The sequence below is a fragment of the Equus przewalskii genome, chromosome X (genome assembly GCF_037783145.1).
Source record: "Equus przewalskii isolate Varuska chromosome X, EquPr2, whole genome shotgun sequence".
NCBI lineage: Eukaryota > Metazoa > Chordata > Mammalia > Perissodactyla > Equidae > Equus > Equus przewalskii.
This window is the reverse complement of record NC_091863.1, coordinates 100,277,333-100,303,131: the sequence shown is the minus strand read 5'-3', so window position 1 is coordinate 100,303,131 and position 25,799 is coordinate 100,277,333. Positions and strand designations below refer to the sequence as shown.

The following is a 25,799-nucleotide window of genomic DNA, read 5'->3' as shown; positions in this document are numbered from 1 at the left end:
TTAATATGTGTCAACACAACGTTGACCGCTCTGGGAATCTGGAGATGAGTAAGATTTGGATACCATCCTAAGCTTCCTATTTAGTTGAAGGGTAAACATGTAAACGGTAAACTGTGAAAAAGGAAGAAATGTGTGAAGAATTCAGATCAGGAGAACAAAAAGTACTTGTCTCCCAGATTCACATGGGAGTTAGGATTCCTTAGCCTGCCATATATTTTTTGAAAATATTTTGTGGCGTAGATATACACAGCAAAGCCCTCAAACAGATGGTGTCCTAATACATTTATGTATTAGAATATCTGTCAATTAAATATTGCCTTCCTCTACAGTCATAGAGTGTAATTTTATGTGCTATGAAGGGTAAATTGACGTTCACACTTCTCCAGCTGTGGTTCCTGTTTTATCTGTCGAGGAAGTTAGTGCTGTGTTTCCAGAACAATAATTTTAAAAAAAAATCCCTCAAAGGAGTGATAGACACATTGGGACTTCAAACTCTATTAGCTGAAACAGTGAGGAGAAAACTCTACAGGAATATAAATGAAACTTTAATGGTACCATATCACAAAATATTAAATGACCCAACTATCCATAAAAAACTGCTTATTTTTTAATTTTTTTTCCTAATATAATTATGACAAAAAAAGGAGGGAAAATTCTAACATGTAGGCTGTATCTCTAAACCAGCATCTCAGCCTGTGGGAAAATAAAAATGCTTTGGTCTATATCATGCACATAATCAGATAAAATGATGTCAGCAATTTGATTAAGTGTTGGCTTGAACAGAACAAATTAGCCAGCTCTTTTACCAGTGTATAGACCACTGAATAATAAATATAAACACAACTTTCTACCCATAAATTAATCTTTTAATATTCAGGCATTTAGAAAAGAACAATGAAGCCTTCAATGTGACAAAGAATAGACAGATAATAGATAAAAATTCTTATGACCTCACGTAAATTGCTTTGTGTGTATTTTGCATTTGCCAATGTCCGTTCAGACTAAATAATATATCTCACATATTTAGCAAAGAATGTGGTGCCGATTATGACCTAGGCATTGTATTGGGCACCAAGGATTTAAAGGTGAATAAGATAGAGAGCTCACCTTCAAGCACCTCACCACCTAGCTGAGGAAACTCACACAAAGAAATAATTCTAATAATGTTATGAGATCTCTGATAGATAACTGTAATAAATTGTGTGAGAACACAATAAAGGGAATGGATGAAGGTGTCACAAAGGTGGCAACGTTGCCTAGAAGACTTGCGTTCATCCTTTAAGACCCAGCTTCATTGAGGAAGGTGGGAGGCAATGGCATCTAAGCAAAGGAAGCATGTACAATACTGTAGAGACATGGAAGTGCATGGCCTACGTGAAGTAGAGGGACAGGAGATAAAGCTACCAGCGCTTATTGCCCTACTAAGGATTTTGTACTATAAATTATAGGTGATGATGAGCCACTGTATCAATCATTATTAAGAAAACAGTTGTGGATTCACTTATTTTGATTATTCATTGATAATACATATAATTAAGTAAGTTGTTAATAAATTTCAGAGATATCAGACATCCTTATTTTGATAAGAATCAAATATTTGAATTCCAGGGTATTATCTATAGTCAGTGTTTCCCACATTCCCCTGCCTGTATTTAAGTCAGGTAAGGATTTTCCAAGATGATTTCTTTATAAGACATCATTAGTATTTTTTCCTGTAAAAGCGGGAATAAAACCAATATCATGCCTATATAGAAACCCTAAATTTTAAATATAATATTATTAAAAGAGATCAAACAATGAAATTACTCTATATAATTAATTCCTAGCTCAAGGATTGCCAGAAAATATATTTTTATTGTCCACAATTATTTTAATGTTAAAACCAATAACATGGAAACTTTTGGCCTCATAAATTACAGTTGAGCAACTTAATGATTTAATGGACAACACGGTATAGATCAAAATAAGTATAGATTTATTTTTCTCATGGTTTCCCATGGTTAGAAATATATTTTACATCATAATAGACAAAACTGAAACAAAAGTCTCATGAAACGGTTCTTACCCTTACTAAATAATTTTTTAACTTTACTAAAAGATGAAATCATTGAGCTGATGCTTTATGATGTATTCTATTCTATTTCATTTTTTAAATGCTGGTCAAAATCGGTCTCATAACCCATCAATTGGTCATAGCCAGAAGTTTGAAAAACATTGTTATAAATAGAATAGTTGAAAGGAAACTGGATCCGAAGTAAAAGAATACTGGATTAGAAGCTGAAAGACTTGGATTCTTTTCCTACTTTCTCTTTACTTTCTAGCTCTGTGACCTTGGTGAAGTCAGTTAACTTCTCAGTTTTTTATATACAAAGTGAGGATGATGCCTTCTGTGTCTGTCTCACCGACTCCTGTTGTAAGCAAATGGTTTTGCAAGTGCTTTGCAAACCATAAAACACTATGTAGGTGGAAGGAGGTGATATCCATAAATGAGACTATACTTCATTGGTATGTATTTCATGTGACTCTGGTGAACCTTTTAATCCTTCGAATTCATTCTTGAAAAATAATTTCCTTGAGGGTATCTAGTCACACCAGATATATCTGAAAATAAGGTTGACAAAGTGTTTCCCATTCTGAATAAGAGACAGCAGTGACTCTAGTTCAAGTACAGTTTACATTTGCGGCCTTTCAGAAGAGAACCTGATACAGATCACCACCCTTTAAACTAAGAAGATGCTTGTTAAAATAATGGGAGGAATGCATGGCTTCGTATTAGGTAATTTGCTTATATGACACATCTTTTATGATACATGGTGCTGCTGCTAAAGTTAGCCTTTGGCAAAGATATGTCATCAACATGTTTGCAGAACTCTAATAGGAAGAAATGCATAACAGTGAAGAGGGAGACAGGCAAGCCATTCATGTGAAAAAACAATGTTGAGTAAAGTATTATTCTGAACTACCTGTGTTCAGTTCTTTCCTTGCTAATAATGACCTGAAATTAAATACAGTTTGGTGATCAGTTGTCCAGTTTTCTCCCTTCACTCTTCCAGCTAGCATTTATTGAACACTGTCTGTGCGCCACACTGCAGGTGCTATAGGAGTCATGAAAAAGAAGAAGTCATTGTCATTGGCTTTCAAAGGACCTATGCTCTGTTAGGGAAGGTAAAACAAGTATATAAATATAAGGCACAATATTAGTCCATTTTGGTTGTGTGAAACAGAGACTTGCTCAGACTAGCTCAGGTGATAAGGATTTATATCGTAAGCGTGCATATCCAGAGATTGAAAATGAATCCAGCTCTAGAAACCTCAGCAGTACATGAGGGTGAATATCCAGCCTAGGGTCTTGCTACTTATATGACACAGTGACTGACCTCAAGGTGCCCTTTTCTGTGACAATCTGCTTCTCTTCCTGCTATCACCTAGCTTCGTGTGCCGTAGGAGGTGCTGAGAGCATAAGAGGAATATAGTGCTATAGGAGGTCAGAAGAGAAAAATATTGCTTCTTTATTTGGATTTCAAGGAATGCTTAATGAAAGGAATAGCATTAATATTGGGCCTTGGAGGAAGCGTGGGATGGAGACAGAATATGGAATGAAAGGACTTTAAAATGGAAAGTCATGTATGAACGTACAGGTTCAGAGATGGGAAGCACCCACTGTGCCTGTAGAATGGCAAATATTGCAATTTGGCTGGAGAAAAGACAGTATGGAATGGTAGACTGGGGCAAAATCATGCCCTTTTAACCTCCCGAATATGTTTTTTAAACTTTTGAATTGAATTAAAATCTACTCAATCTTTATGCACATATTAAATATATAGTAATAACAGATAATAATTAATATATATTGTATATACTTATATATTATATATAATGATATTATACATTTAATAATATATATACATAATTAGTTTTCCAATTTAAGAAACAGTTCAAACAAAGCATACTTCAAAAATGTCTTCTCTGCCTTTGCTTCCATCTATTTTGCCGAAACTGCAACACATTTGTCACTCCATTGACAAGCTTATCTAGTGAGGCATGGCACTAGGCTGTGTGTGTGAACTGATAAAATAAGAAATTCCCTGTCTTTCAAATTCACCATTTAGTTGAGGGACAAGACAAACAAGCAAAAATACAGACATAAATGTACCAGAGGCAGGTACTTGTATACAACTGTCACCAAATGCTTGCATAATCCCTAACCACTGGGCACGGGTACTACTACCCAACTCCCTCTTTAGCTTTCTTTTCCCCTTCTCTCTTTTCAGATGTCTTACTCGTCAGTCTGCCCTACAGCAGCACGAAGAGACATCTAATTTGTTCTCAAATTGAAATATCTAGTCCTCCGTTTAAAAGCCAACTACCAATTGCTGCCCACCCCCCATAGTCATCCAACTGTCCAGTTCCCATTTCTACCTAGCCATGCTCTCCTCTCCAGGGTGGCAAACTTGTCATTGGAAAATACTGTCTTTCGAGGATCTCAGAGTCTTAATAGAAGGCAGAAGAGCAAACGATGAATCACAGATAAAATTTGATTACCTTTGATAAAGTAACATGAATAAGGGCTTAAAATATAAATTCCTTGATAAATGTTGGGTCAAAGCTTAACCAAACTCTGTAAATAACGATTATGTGTTAAATAATCAAGATGTACCAGCAAAAGTGTTTTTTATTTTCTTACTAATTCTCTAGGAAATAGAAGCTAAGTAATCCAAGGTGACATGACTATAATAGAATTCAACAAAGTCTCAGTCTGTTCCAGGATAGAAAGATATCTTCTTGCTTCTTCTGAATGCTCTCCTGAAAGAGAAGGCCACATCCAAGATTGTTCCAGATTTATTCCAAACCCAAGAGAGATCTCTATGCCTATTACCTAATTCCACTACCGCCACAGCAGTGATGACCGTGTAAAGTACACAAATAAATGGCTCTAAAAAGAAATACAAACGTGTCCTCACATGAAACCTAGAATATTTGTGGAGTGATCTATATAGATTAATGACATGGCAGTGAGTAGTGGCAGCTCTACTGAGAAGAGCAGATAGGCTCCTAGGGAGACAAAGAACCTCAGGCCTCATCATTTTTTCCAACTGACTCTAAGCTTTTCGAAGCTTTGTGTGTGTGTGTGTGTGTGTGTGTGTGTGTGTGTTCGCATGATAATAGAACTAAGATTTCTTATATAATCTGAAGATTTAACATGTAATTTTGTTTTATTGAACTTCTTTCTAGAATCTTGGATTAAGAATATTTACAAGGTAGGAAAACAAGATACTGCTACTTCTGTATAAAACATTAGAATAGATTCATGGTGGAAAATAATGCAATAATATGAAAATACTGCTAAAATGAATGGACTTGGCACCTGAAGAATGTGACTAAAACTAGGGTCCGGTAATATGCTTTAATTGTATATATGTCTGTCCTCCATGCCCCAGCCCCCAACCCGCCCCACTGTGAGCTTTTGAGAGCAGTGACACTTACTTTCACCATTATATCTTGGGTACAAAACACTTAGTAAGTAGTCTATAAATGCTTGTTTAGAGAATGAAATAACCAGTTTGAGGTAGGGACGGTATTAAATCAGTATTAGTATGTCTATTGTTTTCTGTTCCCTCTCTTATTCCATTATTTGCTTCTGCCATCTTTCCATTTCCACATGTCATTCACTAAGCCACCAATAAACTCTAATCCCTTTCAATAGGGCCATTCCCCTCCCTGTGTATCATTCAACTTTTCTATGAAACCTCATAGACTAGTCTGTTCTCTTTCTTTTTTTTTTTTTTTTTTTGAGGAAGATTAGCCCTGAGCTAACTACCGCCAATCCTCCCCTTTTTGCTGAGGAAGACTGGCCCTGAGCTAACATCCATGCCAATCTTCCTCGACTTTATATGTGGGACGCCTGCCACAGCATGGCGTTTGCCAAGCAGTGCCATGTCCGCACCCGGGATCCGAACCGGTGAACCCCGGGCCGCAGAGAAGCGGAACGTGCGAACTTAACCGCTGCACCACCGGGCCAGCCCCTCTCTCTCTTTTTTAACTCTGCTATCATTTACTAGTCCCTGCTCGTTCAGTCAATTGTGTTCAGATGTATTTGCTTACCCCCACCTCCCCATGTCAGTTGTAAGACTTTCTTCTCTGATGACCACCCACTGTTTCTGGTGGTGTTTTTTCAGGTTGATGCACATGTTAGGGGAAGGAGAAAAAGGGCTGAAAGGCAGATCGATGTCGGTAATCTTTGGAATGAAATTAGTCAGTAAAGAGGACATAAATGTATCTTTTGCTCTTCTTAGTCCAACCTATAGTGCATTTTCTAAAAAACGTGATGCTGACCATTTGATATAAAGGTGGACAGTGATTATGACATGGAGTAAAGCCATCCTTATCACAAATGCCACCCCTGGTTGACCATGTGATCTTGAGAAAATAGCATAAATTTTCCATGCTTCATTTTCCTCATCTTATATTTAAATGTATTTGTATATTGCTCCAGTAACTGTATAATGACAATAACTTACCATATATTATAATGAGAATGATATATAAACAGAATGATATTTGCACCTTTCTCTGTGTCAGAGAACTGAAAGTAATTAAATACAGTAGAAAATCATTTACTCAGAATGTCTGAGACCTGATCTGTTCTGGATTAATTATATCTGTATTTAGATATCCTAATTCCAAATGAGCATAACAATTTTTAAAGGAATGTGAGCTCATAAATTATGCTATATAACGTGGGATGTGAAATATAGTGAGAAATAAGTCTTAAAATCATCTGTGCCTTAGAAAGTCATATATAATGTGGAACGTAAGATATGGTAGAAAATAAACAAGTTTTTAAAACGAGTCTTAGAAAATGTTTATTTGGTGTTAATATAGCATCCAGATCGATTGAAGAATATGTGGGTCCTATGGGCTGAATTGTGTCTCCCCCAAATTCGTATGTTGAAGCCCTATCCCCCAGTGTGGTGGTATTTAGGAATGAGACTTTTGGGAGATAATTAGGTTTAGACAGGATCTTGAGGGCAGGGCCCTCATGAAGGGATTAGTACCCTTTAAAGAAGAGATGCCAGAGAGCTGGAACTCCTCTTCTCTCTCTCTCCCTCTCTCTCTCTCTCTCCCTAACCACCACCCACGCCCCTAAGCATGTGAGGACACAGCAAGAAGGTAGCCATTTATAGGCCAGGAAGAGAGCCCACACCAGAAACGGATCATGCTGGCACCTTGATCTTGAGCTTCTAGCCTCCAGAACGCTGAGAAAATAAATTTCTGTTGTTTAAGCCACCCACTCTATAGTATGTTGGGATGGCAGTCTGAGCTGACTAAGACACATCTGGGTAGTGAGTAGTGAGGTGCTGCTGTAACAAGTACCTAAACATGTGGAAGAGGCTTTGGAACTGGGTTATGGGTAGAGGCTGGAAGAATTTTGAGGTACATGCTAGAAATGTGAATGTTAAAGGCAATTCAGAAAAGGTCTCAGATGGAAATGAACAACATGTTACTGTAAACTGGTGGAAAGGCAATCTTTGTTATAAAGTGGCAAAGGACTTGACTGATCTGTGCTCTGGTGTTTTGTGGAAAGTAGAACCTGGGAGCTAAATATCTAAGTTAGTTATTTAGCTGAGGAGATTTCTAAGCAAAGTATTGAAGGAGTAATTTGGTTCCCCTTGTTTATAGTAAAATGCAAAAGAAGAGACATGAATTGAAGAAGGAATTGTTAAGCAAAAAGGAACCAGAACTTGAAGATTTGGAAAATCCTCAGCCTATCCACATTGTAAAAAATAAGAAAGCTTGTTCTCAAGAGAACACTACAGGTGTGGTTTAACAACCATTTGATAAAGAGCTTATGGGATTCTACAAGCAGGAACACTGCCAGTTTGAACTGAAAGGGGTGGAGATGGAATCAAATGAAGGAAGGCTGTCAAACCTTGAATTCGACAGGACAGGATGATAGAGCTATTCAGCTCTCTTTGAAAAGAGGGGAAAATGGGGGCTGGCTCAGTGATATAGTGATTAAGTTTGTGCATTCCACCTCTGTGGCCTAGGGTTTGTGGGTTCGGATCCTGGGCACAGACCTACATACCACTCATCAAGCCATACTGTGGCACCATCTCACATATGAAACAGAGGAAGATTGGCACAGATGTTAACACAGGGACAATCTTCCTCACCAAAAAAAAAAAAAAAGAGGGGAAAATGACCCTGAATGTTATTCAGAGATTATCAGGGCCACTCCCTTGGTGTCAACAAGCTGGGTTGCCTCTGACACAAGCCTTGGGGGTGGGACCACCTAGCAGAGTCATGGGGTTGACACTGTCACCCCAGTGGACCTAGAAGGTGGGCTATCAAGCCAAAGAGGATTGTTCTCAAGTCTTAAGATCTAATGGAATTTGCCTTGCTATGTTTTGGACTTGCTGAGAAACTGTCACCCCTTTTTCCTTTCTGATTTCTCCCTTTTAGGATGGGAATATCTATCCCGTGTCTGTCCCACCACTGTATTCTGGAAGCACATAACTTACCTGGTTTCACAGGTTCACACTGGAGAGGACTTTTGCCTCAGGTTAAATTGTACCTATAGTCTTATCCAAATCTGATTTAGATGATATTTAGATGAGAATTTGAACTTTAGATTTTAGAGTTGATGCTGGAATAAGTTAAGATTTGGGGGGCTGTTGAGATGGAATAAAGGTATTTTGCATGTGAGAAGGTCATGAACTTTGAGAGACCAGTGGCAGAATGCTATGGACTGAATTGCATCCCTCCAAATTTCAGGTGTTGAAGCCCTAACGTCCCCACCCCAGCACAATGTATTTGGAGATGGGGCCTTTGAGAGATAATTAGGCTTAGATGGGGTCATGAGGGTGGGGCCCTGATGATGGGATTGGTGCCCTTATAAGAAGAGACATCACAGAGGTTTCTCCCTCTCCCTCTCCCTGCTGTGTGAGGACACAGTGCAGGCCACCTGCAAGTGAAGAGAAACCCTTCACCAGAAACCGACCATGCCAGCACCTTGACCTGGGGCTTCTAGTCTCCAGAACTGTGAGAAAAGAAATGTTTGTTATTTAAGCCATCCAGGCTATGGCATTTTGTTATGGAAGGCTGATCTAGTGAAGATGGTAGGTTATTTATAATTTTATTTATATAAATACCTAGGTTTATGTCTTCATATTTTGGTCCTTAGTAAGCATGTCTTTTTCTTTTATCATCACGTGATAAAGCTGAAATTTTCCAAATGCAATCCCTTGTTTTCTCTTTCCATTGTATATATTAAAGAATAAGGTGTATATGTTTACAAGATTCAGTGCATTAAAACTATTCTTACCTGTTAAAGCATAAATGACCAAGAACAACACAATTCTTGTGTTATCGGCAAGATCTATGATGGTCATCATGTAATCATCTATCACAATTTGTCCACACTGTCCATAATGCTTGGATTTGGCCTCTGTGATATCGCTAACCCACATTATCACCATATGACTGAGATAAAACAAAGATTCAATTAGTGAAGGAATGACATGACTTTTCTATCATGATACAAGAACACATAACATAAAATTTACCATCCTACCAATTTTTAAGTCTACAACAGAGTAGTGTTAACTATATGCGTGTTGCTGTGCAACGGATCTCTAGAATTTTTCCATCTTGCAAAACTGAAACTCTATACCCATTGAACAACAGCTCCCCATTTTCCCTTCCACCCCTGGAAGACACCCTTCACTTTCTAAGAGTTTGACCACTTCAGATACCTCATATAAGTAGAAACATGCAGTATTTTTGTGACTGGCTTATTTCATGCATAATATCCTCAAGGTTCATCCATGTTGTAGCATATAACAGGATTTTTTCTTTGTTAAGGCTGAATAATATTCCATGGTATGTGTATACCACATTTTCCTTTTTGATTCATCCATCACTGGACATTGAGGTTGCTTCCACATTTGGGCTCTTGTGAATAATGCTTCAATAAACCTCGGTGTGCAAATATCTCTTAGAGATCCTGTTTTCAATTATTTTGGATGTATACCTAGAAGTGGGATTGCCAGATCATATGGTAATTCTGTTTTTAATTCTTTTTGAAGAACCTCCATTCTGTTTTCCATAGCATCTGCAACATTTTACATTCCCACCAACCATGTACAAGGTTCCAATTTCTCCACGTTCTCATCTGCACTTGTTAATTTTCCTTTTTTGATAGTGGCCGTCCTAATGTGTGTGAGGTGATATCTCATTGTGGTTTTCATTTGCATTTTCATAATAATTAGTGATGTTGAGCATCTTTTCATATGCTTGTTGCTCATTTATATGTCTTCTTTGGATAAATGTCTATTCAAGTCCTTTGCCTATTTTTTCATCAGGCTATTTTTTGTTGTTGCTGAGTTATAGTGGTTCTTTCTTTATATGTTCTGGATATTAACTTCTTATCAGATATATGGTTTGAAAATCTTTTCTCCCACTCTATAGGTTGTCTTTTCACTCTGTGGATTGTTTTCTTTGCTGCAGATTGAGCAATTGTTTTAAAAGTCATTTTAGAAAAATTCTTTTGTTCAGATACTTCTACTCATTAGACTCCTGTATAAACAAATTTCTGTTGTAATGTCTAGAGCGTTACAGGTCGTTTTTGTTTTACATTTTCAGATCTTTCAAATGGAGATGCTATATAAATTATAGTAGAATGTTTGTGTTATGAGGAATATAGTAATTGATGCGTAACAAGTTACTAAAATCCATAAAATATAAAATAACGTTTAATTCACCTTTTTAAAAAAAAATAACAGCACTAATACCCCCATGATTTTTAGACTTTAGATTTGGGCATATCCATGAAGCATTACACTATGGATTTGTATAATACAGCCAACCGTTAAAGCTGTTTTTGAGTGACATATGTAGTGGTGCTATTTCTAGAGTTGCTACTCGAGTTACCCTAACCTAAGCATCCTCATCATTATCCATTGTCGTAACTCTAACACGTATTTCGAAAAGGAAAATCCCTCCATGTGATTCGTAGTTTAAGGAAATCCATTTTACTTTAATAGCATTTATCTGAAACCAATTTGGAACTCTCCGTAAGTAGAGAGATGGTCATCGTGAATGCCAGTTGTTGTGTAAACTAAGAATTTATTTTATAGCCATAATATTTCATTAGTAAATATGGTTAGGCTTTAACATGCAGAAAGAAAAATAGCATAAATAAATCACTCAGTTGTCTTTTTAAAGCAAGCCCATTAAGCTATCTCTTCTGATATTTTCAGGATCAACTTAGGATAAAATGATGTACCAACTAAGTTAAAGACTGGTAATAAGGATCACATAAATTATATAGGTACTACTGAAATGAGGATATTTGCTACCAAGAATTAAAAGGAAGCATTTAATGATGTATGCATGAGCATACAGAATTGGGTTTACAAATACAATAATCCGTTACAAAGATTTCACTATAAGCTGTTACATAACTAATTTAGTCACAGCGTTTTATCTTCGTTGGTTGCAGTAACTATGAATGGCAAGTGTGACAGAAGCACTGTTGGTGTGGTTTGCTTTGAATCCCAGGAGAGATGGCTGAGTGGCAGCAAACAGAGTCAGTTCACTGCTATAGTACCCAAGGCATTGGACTAGGATCTTTACTTTTCTAAATCTCATATTCTCCATCTCTAAAATGGGCACAATATATGATTTTGAAACAATGCATTTTCTTCAAAGAAGTGGAAATTATTCTTCTCCTCAGAAGGCTTTCAAAATCTCACATTCTTAACAACAATAACAATTTTTTTCAAATAGTCCAATTTCACAGCATACTAGTTATGTGAGCAAGAAGATGCAATAATAGAGTATGGAAGGCCAAAAATAATAACATTAAAAAGAAGCGGTAAATGAAGCTGGTGCTATATCCACAGTGAGTGTGTGTAGATTAATGTCGTCTTTTCATGGCACCAATACAATAGATTAAAATTCTTTTTAAGTCAGACATTTCGTTTGGTTTATAAGAAGCCCTCATCTAATATGGTCTCCCTAACAAAAAAATTAAAAATACCCATGTGTTTTAATGACATATCCACAGCCTTAGTCTCCATGACAACCAGACACTGTGTAAATGATTCTAGTCAGAAGGCGGGAAGAGGTCTTAACATCTCAGTAGCCATGCCTCGCTCCATCTTGAGCTGCTGTATCTAGATGGAAGAGAGACGTGTTTTTCTTTTCTTCATACTTCGCAGGTACATATCTTAACAGGAAATAGAAAAAGAACTAGTAGCAGCAGCAACAAATGTGAATACATGTCAGTTTTCACTGAATTCTTTGAAAGAAAATTGTTTTCCTAACCTAAATTCAGAATGATAACAACTACAATAATAATTATATTGGCAATTAACATTAGCTGAGTTTGTAACATCTACCAGGCACTATACTAAGTACTTGTCATGCAGTCCCTGTATCATGCCCATGCTCTTTACATTTACTGTAGACTATCATTAATATATAATGGTTTAATAAATATATTTGGATACACTATAAGGCAAGTCACCTACTCCAAATTAGGTTTATACATGGTTACAAAATTGATCAAATATCATTAGCTCATAAAGTGGATGTTAGTCTTGGTGCCATTATGACAAAGTTCCTGTGTATTTACTGTGAAAGTTACACCTATGCAACACTGTACTTCTAAGTAGTAGTCATAGTTTATTCAGTGGTATTTTGGGACATACAATTTTAAGATGTCTCTGAATATTCCTGACACTTTAACCAGCTATCCACAGCTCCTTCTCTCATGGGGTTTTATGTACTTTGAGGGAATTCTTTGAAAGGCAGTCTTGCTTGCAGCTTGGACCAGTGAATAAAGCATCAGATAATAGTTGTGAAGGTCTTTGAGAGACGCCGATGAAAGGTGCTTCCTAAATACAAAGCACTAATGTTGCATTCATGAAAATGGCTTTTCTTCACATCCTTTGCTCTAATGTTAAAGTCCCAAGGTGTTATTGCAATAGGTACTTTAGAAATGCGTGTATACCCCCAAATCATTTAGTATAGGGGAAAATGCAAGTGAACGCATTCAGAGCACTTAAATAAAAATCATGAAATAGAGTCTGTTATCTGAAGTAAAAGGGACTGAGAGCATAATAAGAAAGCTAATCAATGGAGAGTGTTTGGTGTGGCTTGGAGAAAAAGGAAAAGATAGGAGTCAACTATTCTTATATTGACTCATGACTTCAATAATAGCTTCTTAGAAATGTTGGGAAGAAAATAGGAAACTTGTGGAAATTGTAAAATGTTTTGTAACTATAATGGAGAAGTTTTAAGTAATCAAATATCTTGGAATCAGGTAGTTTTTCTCTTAGGTTACTTATTAGATGGTACTTGAGTTTTGTAGATTTCGTTGTGTTCAATAATTGATCCTTAATTTAATAATATTGTTTAGTGTAACTGTGTGCCAGGCACTCTACTAAGTGTTTTATATACATGACCTCATTCATTCTCACAAAAATATTAAGACATTTATTACTATCCCTATTTTACAGGTAAGGAAACAGAGGCTTGAAAAGGTTTGATCGACCAGCATCAAACTGATAGTAAACAGCAGAGCTGTGATTTAAATCCAGATTGATCTGACCCTAATTTCTGTAACTTAACACTGTGTCATAAGATCACGATGTACTTACTAATTTAAACAAACTATGTACAGATAAGCTCTCTAAATAAGTAGATTAGTAGTAGAGAAATTACTCTGTACTTGATTCATCATATTAAAAATAAACTAATGAAACCAAGACACTTTCTTTTTTGTCTTCTACTTCTGAATACAAGGTGTACCAGAACTAATTAGGTGTAATTCCTTCTCTACTTTGACTTCTCCATCATTTCTTTTGAAAGTTATAAACGGTAATAACATATTAGTATGATATGAGCCCTACCTTTAAAAAAAAAAGCATATTTTAGTGATGGGTCACACTTGACCTTTTATCCTATATATGTCTATACCTTGACCTGCAACTGACTTTGTATAATTACTATTAGGAGGCCCTGTGATCGACTATAGCCAGACTGCCCCGTGGAAATCCCCTAAGTGGAAATAAATGGGAAGCACCTAGGCCCTGTACTGTACGTACAGACAAGGGAAATTGGTCTAGTGCTACCATAGCAAGAATTCGAAGATCAGGGAGCTGAACATTAAGCCTGTGTGATATGACTTCCTGAGTACGAAATTATGCTTTACGTAAGCTGTTTCCAAGTGCTAATGAGGCTGAGAGTACAAAAGATAACAATCTCATAGTACTATGTTCTTTCCCCCATTAGACATCTCACTCTGTGCAGGCTACAAAGACCACCAAATCAAGGCTCGTCTTCATGAAGGAAGACAAAATGGAGTCATGTACACATGCCTGTGTCCTAATTTTATTTATATCCTTTGTGGTACTGATTTGCACTTGGGGAGTAAACCAAAGTAAAAGCAAACTTGAATTAAATCCAGGTTGTCATCACACCCCTCTGTGAACCCAGAGCTCACTCTGCGGTTTGGTCTGGTGCAGACGCTCCGTATTAATACACAGGAAGGAGCTTTCTTCACTCATTCACTGATTTCATGCACTACAAGAGGTCTCTCTGAAAACCTCTTCACATAAGCAGTGTGTGTTTAATCCTCTATCCCCCTCAGCATGTCATCTATCATACATAAAATGTTCCCCCTGAGTACCATTTGAAAAGTTACTTAAATGACCTTAACTAAGAATTAAGTTGCTTAAGGTACTTTCTTAAAGGAAACCCTTATCAATCACTACCTATGGAATATTTTCTTCATTTCTCACATTACCATTTATATTTATTACTGCAGTCTCATGTATTTATAGTTTTCTCAACACATGTTCTCATTTTTCCTTCTATTTATACAGACTGAATTTTTTCCCCTTCAGACAAGCTAATTTGTTAGTTTTCCTGAGGCATCTATACATTGAATCTCAATGGGTGGGAGTGGCAAGGAACCTGTCAGAATTCACCAGTTCAATCTGCTCTAACAGTATTTTAGTAGATTCCACTAATTTGCTTATTTTGATGGACATTTTGCTTGATCTACTAGCAGACACATCTATATCAATATATCAGTATATTTCCTAATTGAGCTGCCTTCTCATGACTTCATTAGCCATCTTCCAGTTAATGAAGTCTCAAGTGCAATCTATACGTAATTTGAGGCTACATGTGAGAAGACATCATTACAAAAGAATTTGTCAGATAGCTTTTTTGTATTCTGGGTGATGTTCATCCAGAATGTTGCATTTTGTTTGGGGAACCATAAAGACCTAGTTAAATTGGAGGGAGTCCAGGGAGATAAGCAGTAATGTAATTGAGGGAATGAATCAGATTTTGAAGGAAAAATAAAATGAGTTAAATATGCATAGCTTAGCATAAACAAAGTTTATAAGGCAGGCTTAGAAATAGGTCTTAATGTTGGCACCTTTCCAAAAAATAGCTCTATTCAACATCTCACTAAAGTAACATGTTGAAAAACAAGAAAATGAAAATTTGCAATAATGAAGGAATTAATCAATGAACATTTCAGGCAGAAAACTTCAGATGTGGCCTTTGCCCAGACAATGCCAAAACAGCTGGTAGAAATGTGAAGAATTCAATAAAATAAGATATTTGGCATCATAAAACATTCTCTCCCACCATAGTCGCCACAATCGTTCTTTTTTATAAAATAAACTTAGTTGAATAATTCAGACTTTAAAATTTTCAATTCATTCAAATTAATTAAATTTTCAGAGAAACAAAATTAAAAAGTTATTGGATAAAGTTACGGGTTAAGCGTGTGGGAGAGATCAAGATGATTCAGACCTAGATCCTGATGTAAGACAAGTAGATTCATAGCTTGAATGCAAGAGGGGAAGTAAAACTCACTCTCACCTTCCTACAGAACTGTCACTTCCCAGCTTATACTAGGAGACTTTCTCAGAAACCCAAAAGATATCAGGCTTTCTGGTTGATGGCAGCCAGTAGTGTGCTACCATCAGTAGTCAAGATCACAATTCTCAATTTTTTGAGCCCCAATACATTTGAATAGCATGTACATGTGTAAAACACTCCTGTGAGAATGCCAAGATTTTTTTCCCAGGCTTCTCCATTTTCTTTTTTGGGGGAGGAATAGCTAAACTTTCATCATCCACATGGTATGCATAGAATCATTTTACAAGCATGTGGATCTGGAAATCAGCTGTTAAAATGGCTTATGGGATCAGAGATGTACCAGTTCCCAGCACGAGCTGCAACCTCACCCCTTTCGCCCATCCAGGAAAGCGCATTTAAATGCAACTCAGTGAGAGCATTAGAGGTATCACCTTGAATCCACTCTCATCTACCATTTTTAAAATAAATCATCTGTGAATTTTAGTCCTCTATTATAGTAACAAGTGATTGCAAAACATTGGTATGTTTGGATCCTGTAACTGAGAACCGCTGAACTACAGCAAAACATGGGTGAAATTTGAGAATCTTCTGGGTCTTGTGAGTACTGCTGTAACAGTGCCACCTCTTCCCATTGTCCCAGATGTGGGCCATATACCCGTTCAACTCTCAAGAACAGATACTGGAATTCCCCTCCACCACTCCATTGGGTGTCCACAGGTCCCCTTTGTTCCTAAAGTTGTGCTGGAGGGGAGGAACTACAGGATATGGGGGAACTGTCTCACCAAAATAATGTTAGTTAGATGGTGGTATTAATAATCAGTACTTTTTCTTCAGTCTTTATTTGAAAAGTTTGGGGTGTGGAGGGGCTAAAATCTTCCCCAAACTTCTCTAGTTGTCCATGCTTTGTTTTTATCTTCTAGGAATTTTTGTCTTTTGCTTTTTGCTTATTATTGCTCTTAAGATAGTTTACCATCCTTATTTAACATATGGTAATCTGAAAAATATTTTCTTAGAGCTTTAGACGCAGTCGTAATGTTTTCTTGATTTGTGCTTCAAACATTGAGTTCCATTTTCATGACAGAGTGATTTTCATCCACTGCTTTTTAAACAAATATAGGGTGACCATTTGTAGTAGTCCAATAAAAAAGAAGCTCTGAAAATGAAAACTTTGTAAAATTCCAGAATATCTATTAGCTAATTTATTAAATGATTCACTGTCAATTAATTCATAACCCTCCATTACCTACTTGCAAATAAATAATGAACTTGGGGATTGAAAATAATTGAAATACCTACATACAACTTTAGTTTGAGTATAAACTAAATATGAACTTTTAAGGATCATTACTTTTTTATATTTTCTTTTTGATATACTTCACTGCCTAATAATGGAAGCCACAGCGTCATTGTCAGCATAAGATAAAACAGGGCAATTATCTGTTTCATGTTTCATGGTACATAATGGATAATAGAGTTTCCTTCAAGACTAAAGTGAAAAAGGCTTTGGCCAACCACTAATTTTAATTGTTAATTAATACCATATATTAATATTTAGAATTTGACATTTAAAATTCCAAATTGTACCATAAAGTAGAGCTCTTTACCATTCTTGGGAAAATGAATAGACAACAAATGTATTCCTTTCATTTCTCTTTTTTCTTTAACATTGCCAAACTACTCTGAAAATATAAGCAAAGATGTATCCATCCTATGTTTTCACAACCGAGAAAATCAGGTAGTTTGAACAGTTTAATAATTTAAACAAAACAGCATTTAGCCACAGTCCTTTCTTTTTTCTTGGTTGTAAATCCTAGTTTATTTGTCTTAATCTATGTAAGACAATTGATTGAATTAACAAAGCAGCCACTTATTGGCATAAATAATGACTGTTATGCCTAAGATTGGCTAATTGCACTATGTAAAGCCAACACAGTGCACAGCACAGGTGGATTCCCTCTATATACAGAGACAGGGAGAAATAACTTGGGAGACGGCTGCTTTGTGGATATTTGACTCATTGTTTTGCTTGTACAACATGTGGAAGGGCAGGAAAATAGATTAACGAGACCTAGGAAATAGAAAGTCTCGACTTTCTGGAGGTACAACAGCATATCCTTTGAAGATAAGCATCGGTTTATGGAGAGACAAGTGCAAATAAGAGTTTCAGCACAATCATGTCAAAGGACTGTAGGTGCTTCAGTGTTGACCTTTATTTCTAGTGGTTGTAACAAAGAGCAACCTAACTGATAAAAATTAATAGAGCATACTCTTACTTGCTTGCTTAGTGAGAGGACCATTCAAAGTCCTTGAAGGGATGCACTTAACAATCTCAAAGATAGTACATAGTATCGCAGGGCTGGGGAGCCGTGCAGAGTGCAGTAATCCAGAACGAGGATGAAACCATGTAAACTGGAAGACATTGTAATTTATTGTTAGCCTTCGCTCAGAGCTTCTGTGACTCTTCTCCTGCAGTCATCTGCTTTAATTGAGAATTCTCCTCTCTGTTTCGCTCTCCTTCTGTCTCTTTCTGCTGTTGTCTGTGTCTCACTCATACACATGCCCATACAAACACACAGATATCTATTAAACATTAGCTATTTAATAGACTTTATTTTTGTTCTCAGTCTAATGGTTTATTTAACGAATGAATCTGCTTTTATTAAAGGCTGTTGGTATATTAATATTAAAGCAGTATTATTTGAGCCAGAAAAGTGATAAGGCATACTTGTTTACTCAGTTTTCTCCTGAAAACCAATTTTCTTACCTTCATATTCTTTGAGCCTCTAATAATAATTATAATGTTGAGAACAGAAATGTCCATGGAAAGATATACTTAAGACTCATTTCATGATCATTGAGTACTATCAAGTGAATGGATATTGGCTATAACATTTGAATTTATAAACTACCTCCTCACTGGTTCTGAAAGCTCCTTGTGACAAGTACTAATATACATTTAGAATTAGTAGTAATAGTTAATATTAATAATAAACCTCTCCTCTTTCTTTTAAACCTGTTTTTTTTTTTTATCTGTTCTCCTGCCTAGGAGGGAGAATAGCTCAGAAAAGCAACCCAAGGAACCAAAGGCTTATAATTGACCTCAAGAGACTTGACATAAGTAGTTATGGCAATAACCCTTGGTGCCCTGATGTTCTTGCTCATGTAGATTACCAAAGTCTTCCTAAGCATTAATTAATATTGCCTCATAAGAGTTCAGAGAGGTGGCTAAATACTAATACGGGCCCATAATCCCTTCTTCGAAAATCTTTGGCATCTACTTATTTCCGAATTTAGATTTTTTTTTTCAGATTTTACCAAGTTAATGGCATACACATGCTGTGTATTATGTAACACCCAGACTGGGATGTGGGCCAGCACCCCTTAATAAAATACATCAGTATTTCTGTAGCTAAATGTATGGAAATTCACCAAATGAAGTTAAGACCATAAATATCCTCATATGAGTTCAGGTCAGGTTTTATCACCAAATGAATTAGGAAAAACCTTGGTTTTCAGGAATTTTTCGATTCCAGAGTTGCAGAGAAAGTATTGTGGAGCTATCTCCCCTTTGGCCAATAGGGTAATGAAACACAGACTAAGGCCAGGAAGTGCAGACATGCTTTCTGACTCCCTGTGACCTTTTTCTAGACTATAGGAATATATGTGCCCTTTTTGGCAGCATACACTGCATAGTAACTTTGGGAGAAAACGTATTTTGAGAGATATTGTCATAGTGTCACCTCAGAAAAGAATGATGTCTTTAGTACACGGATCTGGGGAAAACTAGGGATGTGTCTGCCTTGGTCAAGTTTTTCAGGAAAAATGATCTATTTGGCATTACTGTATTAATGACAATATATTTTTAACACCTACAGAAAATTATTTTGCATGTACAGTCAGTTCTGCTACAACACTTGTTTTGGAAGCATTAATTTGTTCCCATGCTATTGGCATATTTGAGAACAATTTGAACGTAAGACAAATTTTGCGTTTGCATATGTGCGATTCCATCTGTTAAAAAATATTAGGTAAATGCAGAAAACTGCATACAGCAGAATGAGCTGCAAAGGAATACACAAAATGCACACATGCACGCACCTGAAACCCCCCAGCCGTCATAGTTCACCACGTGTGTTAGGAGCCTTGCCCATCCACATCTGGTGTTAGAACTTGTCTGTCTGATTCAGATAACCCTCCTTCCACCACGTCACAATAACTCACAAGTTGCCACCCTTCTGACACCCCCTTTCACAAGCAAACTTCAGGTCTTGTGCCCCAACCCTTTTGTCCCGTAACCCCTTTTCCCCTGCATTATTTTGCATAGTACAGTGAATTTTAGAAATGCAAATATCGCCTTATAGCTGGACTGTATGTGTTAATGAAGCATAAGGGGCAAATCACCATTACAGATACCTCGATAAGTTCCCATACAGTGTTCTGAACAGAGATATTCTCATTTCTGGTGAAAAATTTCTCTAGTATATGATCCCAAATAAGGTGTATTTGCAAAAAAGGAGAAAAAAGAAAAAGCTATGCGTGACAACTTTCTTCTCCCACTTACCCTTCAGAGACAAGGGCAATGTTGTTTCTGAAGGCTTATACTTCTGTTAACAGCTCCGCCACACCTAAAATGCCTTGGATATAGTTTGGAGGAGTTTCCTCCCCCTAGAGTTTTTCTTACCAGGCTGTTTTAGGACCTTAAACCTGAAACTGGCTTATCCAAGTATATTATGTGAATTAGACCTTTCCATCTGAAAACTTAATTTACTTTCAAAAAGCTTCATAAGTATGTCTGGATATCCACATTTGCATAATCACTACTCCCTCCTTCTCCCTTGCCTCTCTCTCGGGTGCAGAAATGTATGGTTGCCAGATACATTTGGAAGTGAGTGCCTGTGACTCTTAACCCCTTGGAACTGGTGTTCTAGAGCTCCTGATACTGAACCCTAATGTATTTTTCATTAGTGTTTAATGTTGGGAAATCCCATTTCATGGAGCCCAAGGATTAAATTACTTCATTTGGGAGGGAAGAAGTGCATTCCCCATCTTTTTCCTGAGGTGAAAAAAAGAATGAAGCTGAGATAATTTGCATTTCATAAGGGCTTAAGGTCTGGATGTGTTCCACTCAGTGCAATAATCCAATATTGTGAAAGCTTTTAAAGACAATATTAACAAGTAGGGAAACCTCTGCATATTAAAAATGTGGAAACAAAAATCACAATAAAATAGATATGAATCAAAACATATGTATAATCAAAATATATGAATTTTTCTCTATATATAATCATTATGTAATCAAAATGATGCTACAAAGTGGTTCTACTGGCAGCAGAAATGGTATGCTATAATAATACCATGATTGTACTTTTCAGTGAAGTAGAATTTTTATCATTTTTCATAATAATAAGGGAGTTGCAAAGATTTTGAAGAAATCCAACAAGCAGTAAATTCAGGTGATAATGAGTGATTCTTTCTTTTGAACAATGGAACTGAATAGAAAATTTCTTTCCTTTGAACAACTGTACTGACAGAAACACCTACTGATTAGAATAATTGATGTCATATGGGTCGTTTGGAGGTGTTCTGAACCCAGGACCTAAAATCATCTCCTTTTCTTCTTCTAACTCTGGACTCCCACCGTTTACTTCCCTTCCTTGCATCATCAATCTCATGGATTGGGATGGCAAATCTGTAGTATGTCAGTGCTGCTTTTTTCATGTCTTGGAGGGACATAATTTTAAGCACTCTCTTCAGGGTATTGTTGTCCTTCCTCTTGGCTCTAGAACAGATTTCATTGAGACCTTAAAGGAGGAAACCTACTGTCCTGTGAGCTATCAAATAGATATCCAGTGGCTACGTCAGAATGAAAGCCAAGAGAACATTGAGGGTGGTTCTCTAGGTCCCATGGACCAGAGAAACACTTCTGTATAAATAAAAGCTTTTAGGGATCTTACTCTATACCTAGCACTGTACTCAATGTCGTGTGGCATACAAGAAAAGGAGAAGATGATCTTGCTCTAAAAAACATGTAGTCTATTTTGGGAAATAAGACAAAAACATGAGCTATCAAGGGAATGTTCTAATATTGCAAACTCAGGGGCCAAATTTATGATAAGAATAGTAAGTGTTAATGTCAAGACAAGAGAGTCATATTTATTTTCTAGACTCGTATAGTGAAAAGAGTACTGTGCTGGGAATCATCAGACATAGGCAGGCAAATTCATACAAGTTGAATGACTTTGAACAAGTCACTTCACCTCTCTGAGCCTCTGAACCTCCGTGAGCCTTGGGTTCCTCATCTGTAAAATGAAGAGGAGAGGAGGGAGGGCTGAACTAGGTGATCCCTATGGTCATTTCCAGTCTTAGAGCTTTATACTCCTACTACATTCAGTAAACAAATAGCCACTGGCATACTACGTCCAGGCACATTATAAATGAATTAAACTTAATTGTTAGGAAAAAAGATTATCTCCATTTTACAGATGAGAGGTTAAAGCTTCTAAATGGCAGAGGCACAACTCAAACCCAGCTTTGCCATACTCCCAAATTCTATGCACTTTCCACTATTCTGTGCTGCATTCCATTACCCCATGCTGGCTTCCTTTCTACACTTAAGGAAATCTTATCTAAGAGGGAAGCAGACGTATAAACAAATAACTGCAATGCAAGGTGGTATGTCATAAGTGAAAAATCTGGAAAACATGTACTACTCTGTGTCTCTAAATTTTAAGAAGGTAAAGAGAACTCATAGTACAGAGATCTCCAATACAGTGAGTGGAGCACTGGCCAGAGAATCAGGAGATATGGGCTCTAGTCTTGGCCGTGACACTAACTAGCCATGTGTCCCTGGACAAGCAATTCTTTAGACATCAGTTTTCTCATTTGCAAAATGAGAGGATCTCCAGGGTCCCTTGGGTTCCAGCATTCAATGCTTCTTTGAGTCCTAGGAAGGAAAGCACGCTTCTGGTTATGGTTATGAGTATGAGCCCAGAAGTTTAAAAGAATTAATGAGATGTTAAATACTTGTGATGATTTTTTTAGTGGATATGGGATTTGGGCTGGGCCTGGAATAATGGGGGTGATTTAGAAAATTCATGAAGCATTTTAGTTCCTTTTAAATATACAAGAGTAGCTGACTATCTAAAGGAATTCTTTGTATAAAAGGAACGATCTCCACTCCCTTCCCTATCCATCTTTTGTACAATTCCATTTTTCATATAGCAAGTTTTTGTAAAGGGAGAGCCACCAATACTAGAAAACACAGACAAGAATTTGTCATGCTCTTGGGCACTAGTTTCTTTTTTTCATATGAAAACCATGCCGATGTCTTCATACTTCAAGAATGAGTTGGAAGGATTGAAAGAAGTGATGTGAGTGTGTGTGTGTGTGTCATCAGCCAATGCGAAGTGAGTCTCGGCACAAACCAGCTGAGCCCTTTGCTAGGCATCGAAAGCCTCTTGCATTTTTCTGCTTTTCAACTCTTAGTCATTTGGGAGGTGGGACAGAACCATGCTGCCTGCAAAGTTTATCCAAAACGTGCCGGTGTTACAAGAAATCACTTGACATCTATTATGTTTCTCCTATGGAAGAGAGGTGACTATCAGCTGCAATAGCGATTTCTTTTCAAAGGGGTTTAATTGGGGTATTTCTCATGGGCCAAATTCTAAGTCGCTGTCTTTACATGTGCCTGCCAGGAAAACAGTGGAAAAATACCAAAGAATAGCAACAACAGAAGTCTGAGGACCGCTGTCCCAGGCTGCCCCCTCTGCAAACAGGCAGAAAAAAACTGTTTTCCTGCTGCCTAAGCTGCTGCTGACATGGCAGAGCTCCTAGAAAGGTGTGGCAAGCGAGGAGGGGTACAGACTATGCTTTGCATGGCCACAGAAATATGTATAATAACCTGAACAAACTCCTTTTAGCCTACCTTTTATGAGCGGCACACGAAGTTGGGGGGCTGGCAAAGAGATTAGTTTCATGCAGCTGAGTTACACACTTGTGAGCTGTTTTTCTGAAGTATGGATTTGCTCCCGTGTAAGCAGGCTAGCATCCTTTCCTGAGGTAAGCCAGGAGGTGGCCTTATACTTTTATTTGAAGTGTCGAATGAGCTTCCTTGCAACAAATTTGTGCCTTTCATTGGTATTTTCCGAAGTGAGACTTTTGCAACTGATGGCAATCGGCTCGCTTCTGTTCTGGAACTTAGTGTCTTGTTGATGATTTATTTGTTCAGTAGCAGAAACTATGACAAATTGTGTAAGGCGACCTCATTTACTTTTTAGCTTCTATAGCCCAGAAGAATTTACATGTGAATGTAACTCTGAATGTTTTACATTTCATAAGCGTGCTGCACATGTTTTTGTAAGTTAAGTGACATTTTTACAGATAGACTAAACTTAAAACTCTCCCCCAACCCCACAGGTTATATTATTCTGAAATCCTGATAAGTCTGACATGCTGTGTTTTCCTGACTGCCAAGTGGGGAATAAGTCTCTATTTCTTGTTTTTCTTGTCTCCTCTTTAGACATGCAGAGCAGCCCACACAACCAGTTCACCTTCAGACCCCTCCCTCCACCACCACCGCCTCCGCATGCCTGCACCTGTGCCAGGAAGCCACCCCCTGCAGCGGACTCTCTTCAGAGAAGATCAATGACTACCCGCAGCCAGCCCAGCCCAGCTGCTCCAGCTCCCCCAACCAGTACACAGGATTCAGTTCATCTGCATAACAGCTGGGTCTTGAATAGCAACATACCATTGGAGACCAGGTACTTGAGCTATTATTGATCTCGCTAAACTTAAGTATTGGCAGGGGATGATTCCACTGAGGGCAGAAACTCATTTCACCATAGACATCTGCAGAGACACACAAATGCGCACAGAGATACACACCCAGATGCATGGGCAAAAGGGCAGACCACTCCACAAGCACAGACGCACACACATCTAGATTCAGGCACGCCCACAGACACAGCTCAAAGCAGATGCACGTGAAAAGATGAAACCACATACTTAAAAACACCCCGTGGGCAGACACCCACAAAAATATATGAAACAAAGCAATTATCTAAACTATCATCGCATCCTCAAAGTAAAAGGCAGCCATCCCTTATTTTAAGACCTTCTAATATTACAGGAAAATCTAAATACAATTGGAGGAACAGTGATAGTTTGCATTTAATTTATTATAAGATTCTTTGAAAAAGTAAGTTGCCTTCAAACATTTTAAAAAAGGATTTGCTTCATGACTTGGAAGTCTATGTATAATTTTAAGAACTTGATTCTGCCTTTAGGATGAAGTTTGGTCTTTTGAGCAAAAAAGTTTGCCTCTATTTTTGTGTCATTGCATATAGCTAGGATTCCAGATTCACTCCTCAAATTTTTGTCATGTGATTAAAGTTCTATTTCTCCACAGTTCTAGGTTCCTTGATAATAATAGACTTTAGCACTAGATACGATTAACTGAGAAATTATTCATCATTTCTAGAAAGTCATTCTCTCTTAAATCAAAAATTACAACTTTCTATTAATGTAGAAAAACATTCCCTAATAAAACATGCTATTCTATTATCTTTTAAATTCAAGGACTTTCCCTTGTCTTCTATATGCCTTTATTGAAATCTGCCACCAAAGCTTTTCCTAAACATATTTGTATGTAAATGAAGGGGAACAAAATTTGCCACCTCAAAATGTGTCTCTTTAACATAATGATTATTTTAGGCTGATTATTTCTTAGAAACAAAAGACTCAGAAGGTTTTTCTCCTTACCTCCCCCTTAACTGCCTAAAAGATTTCAGATAAAAAAATGCATCTCAGGAAGCAAGCTGTCACCTTAGCACAACATGAACTAGGTGGTAGACAAGGAGGAACCTATAGAAGCCTGTTTGTTGGGCTCCCGT

The 25,799-nt window shown here is 37.3% G+C and overlaps 1 protein-coding gene across 2 annotated transcripts in view; it reads left to right on the top strand.

Annotated features, from left to right (window-relative positions):
- TENM1 (teneurin transmembrane protein 1) overlaps positions 1-25,799 on the top strand; it is a 735,430-nt gene that overhangs the window by 381,647 nt on the left and 327,984 nt on the right. For both annotated transcript variants that reach the window (XM_070604355.1, XM_070604354.1), the window contains exon 6: positions 24,428-24,668. In XM_070604355.1, the coding sequence (XP_070460456.1) occupies positions 24,428-24,668 (241 nt within the window). The remainder of the gene's footprint in view (positions 1-24,427; positions 24,669-25,799) is intronic.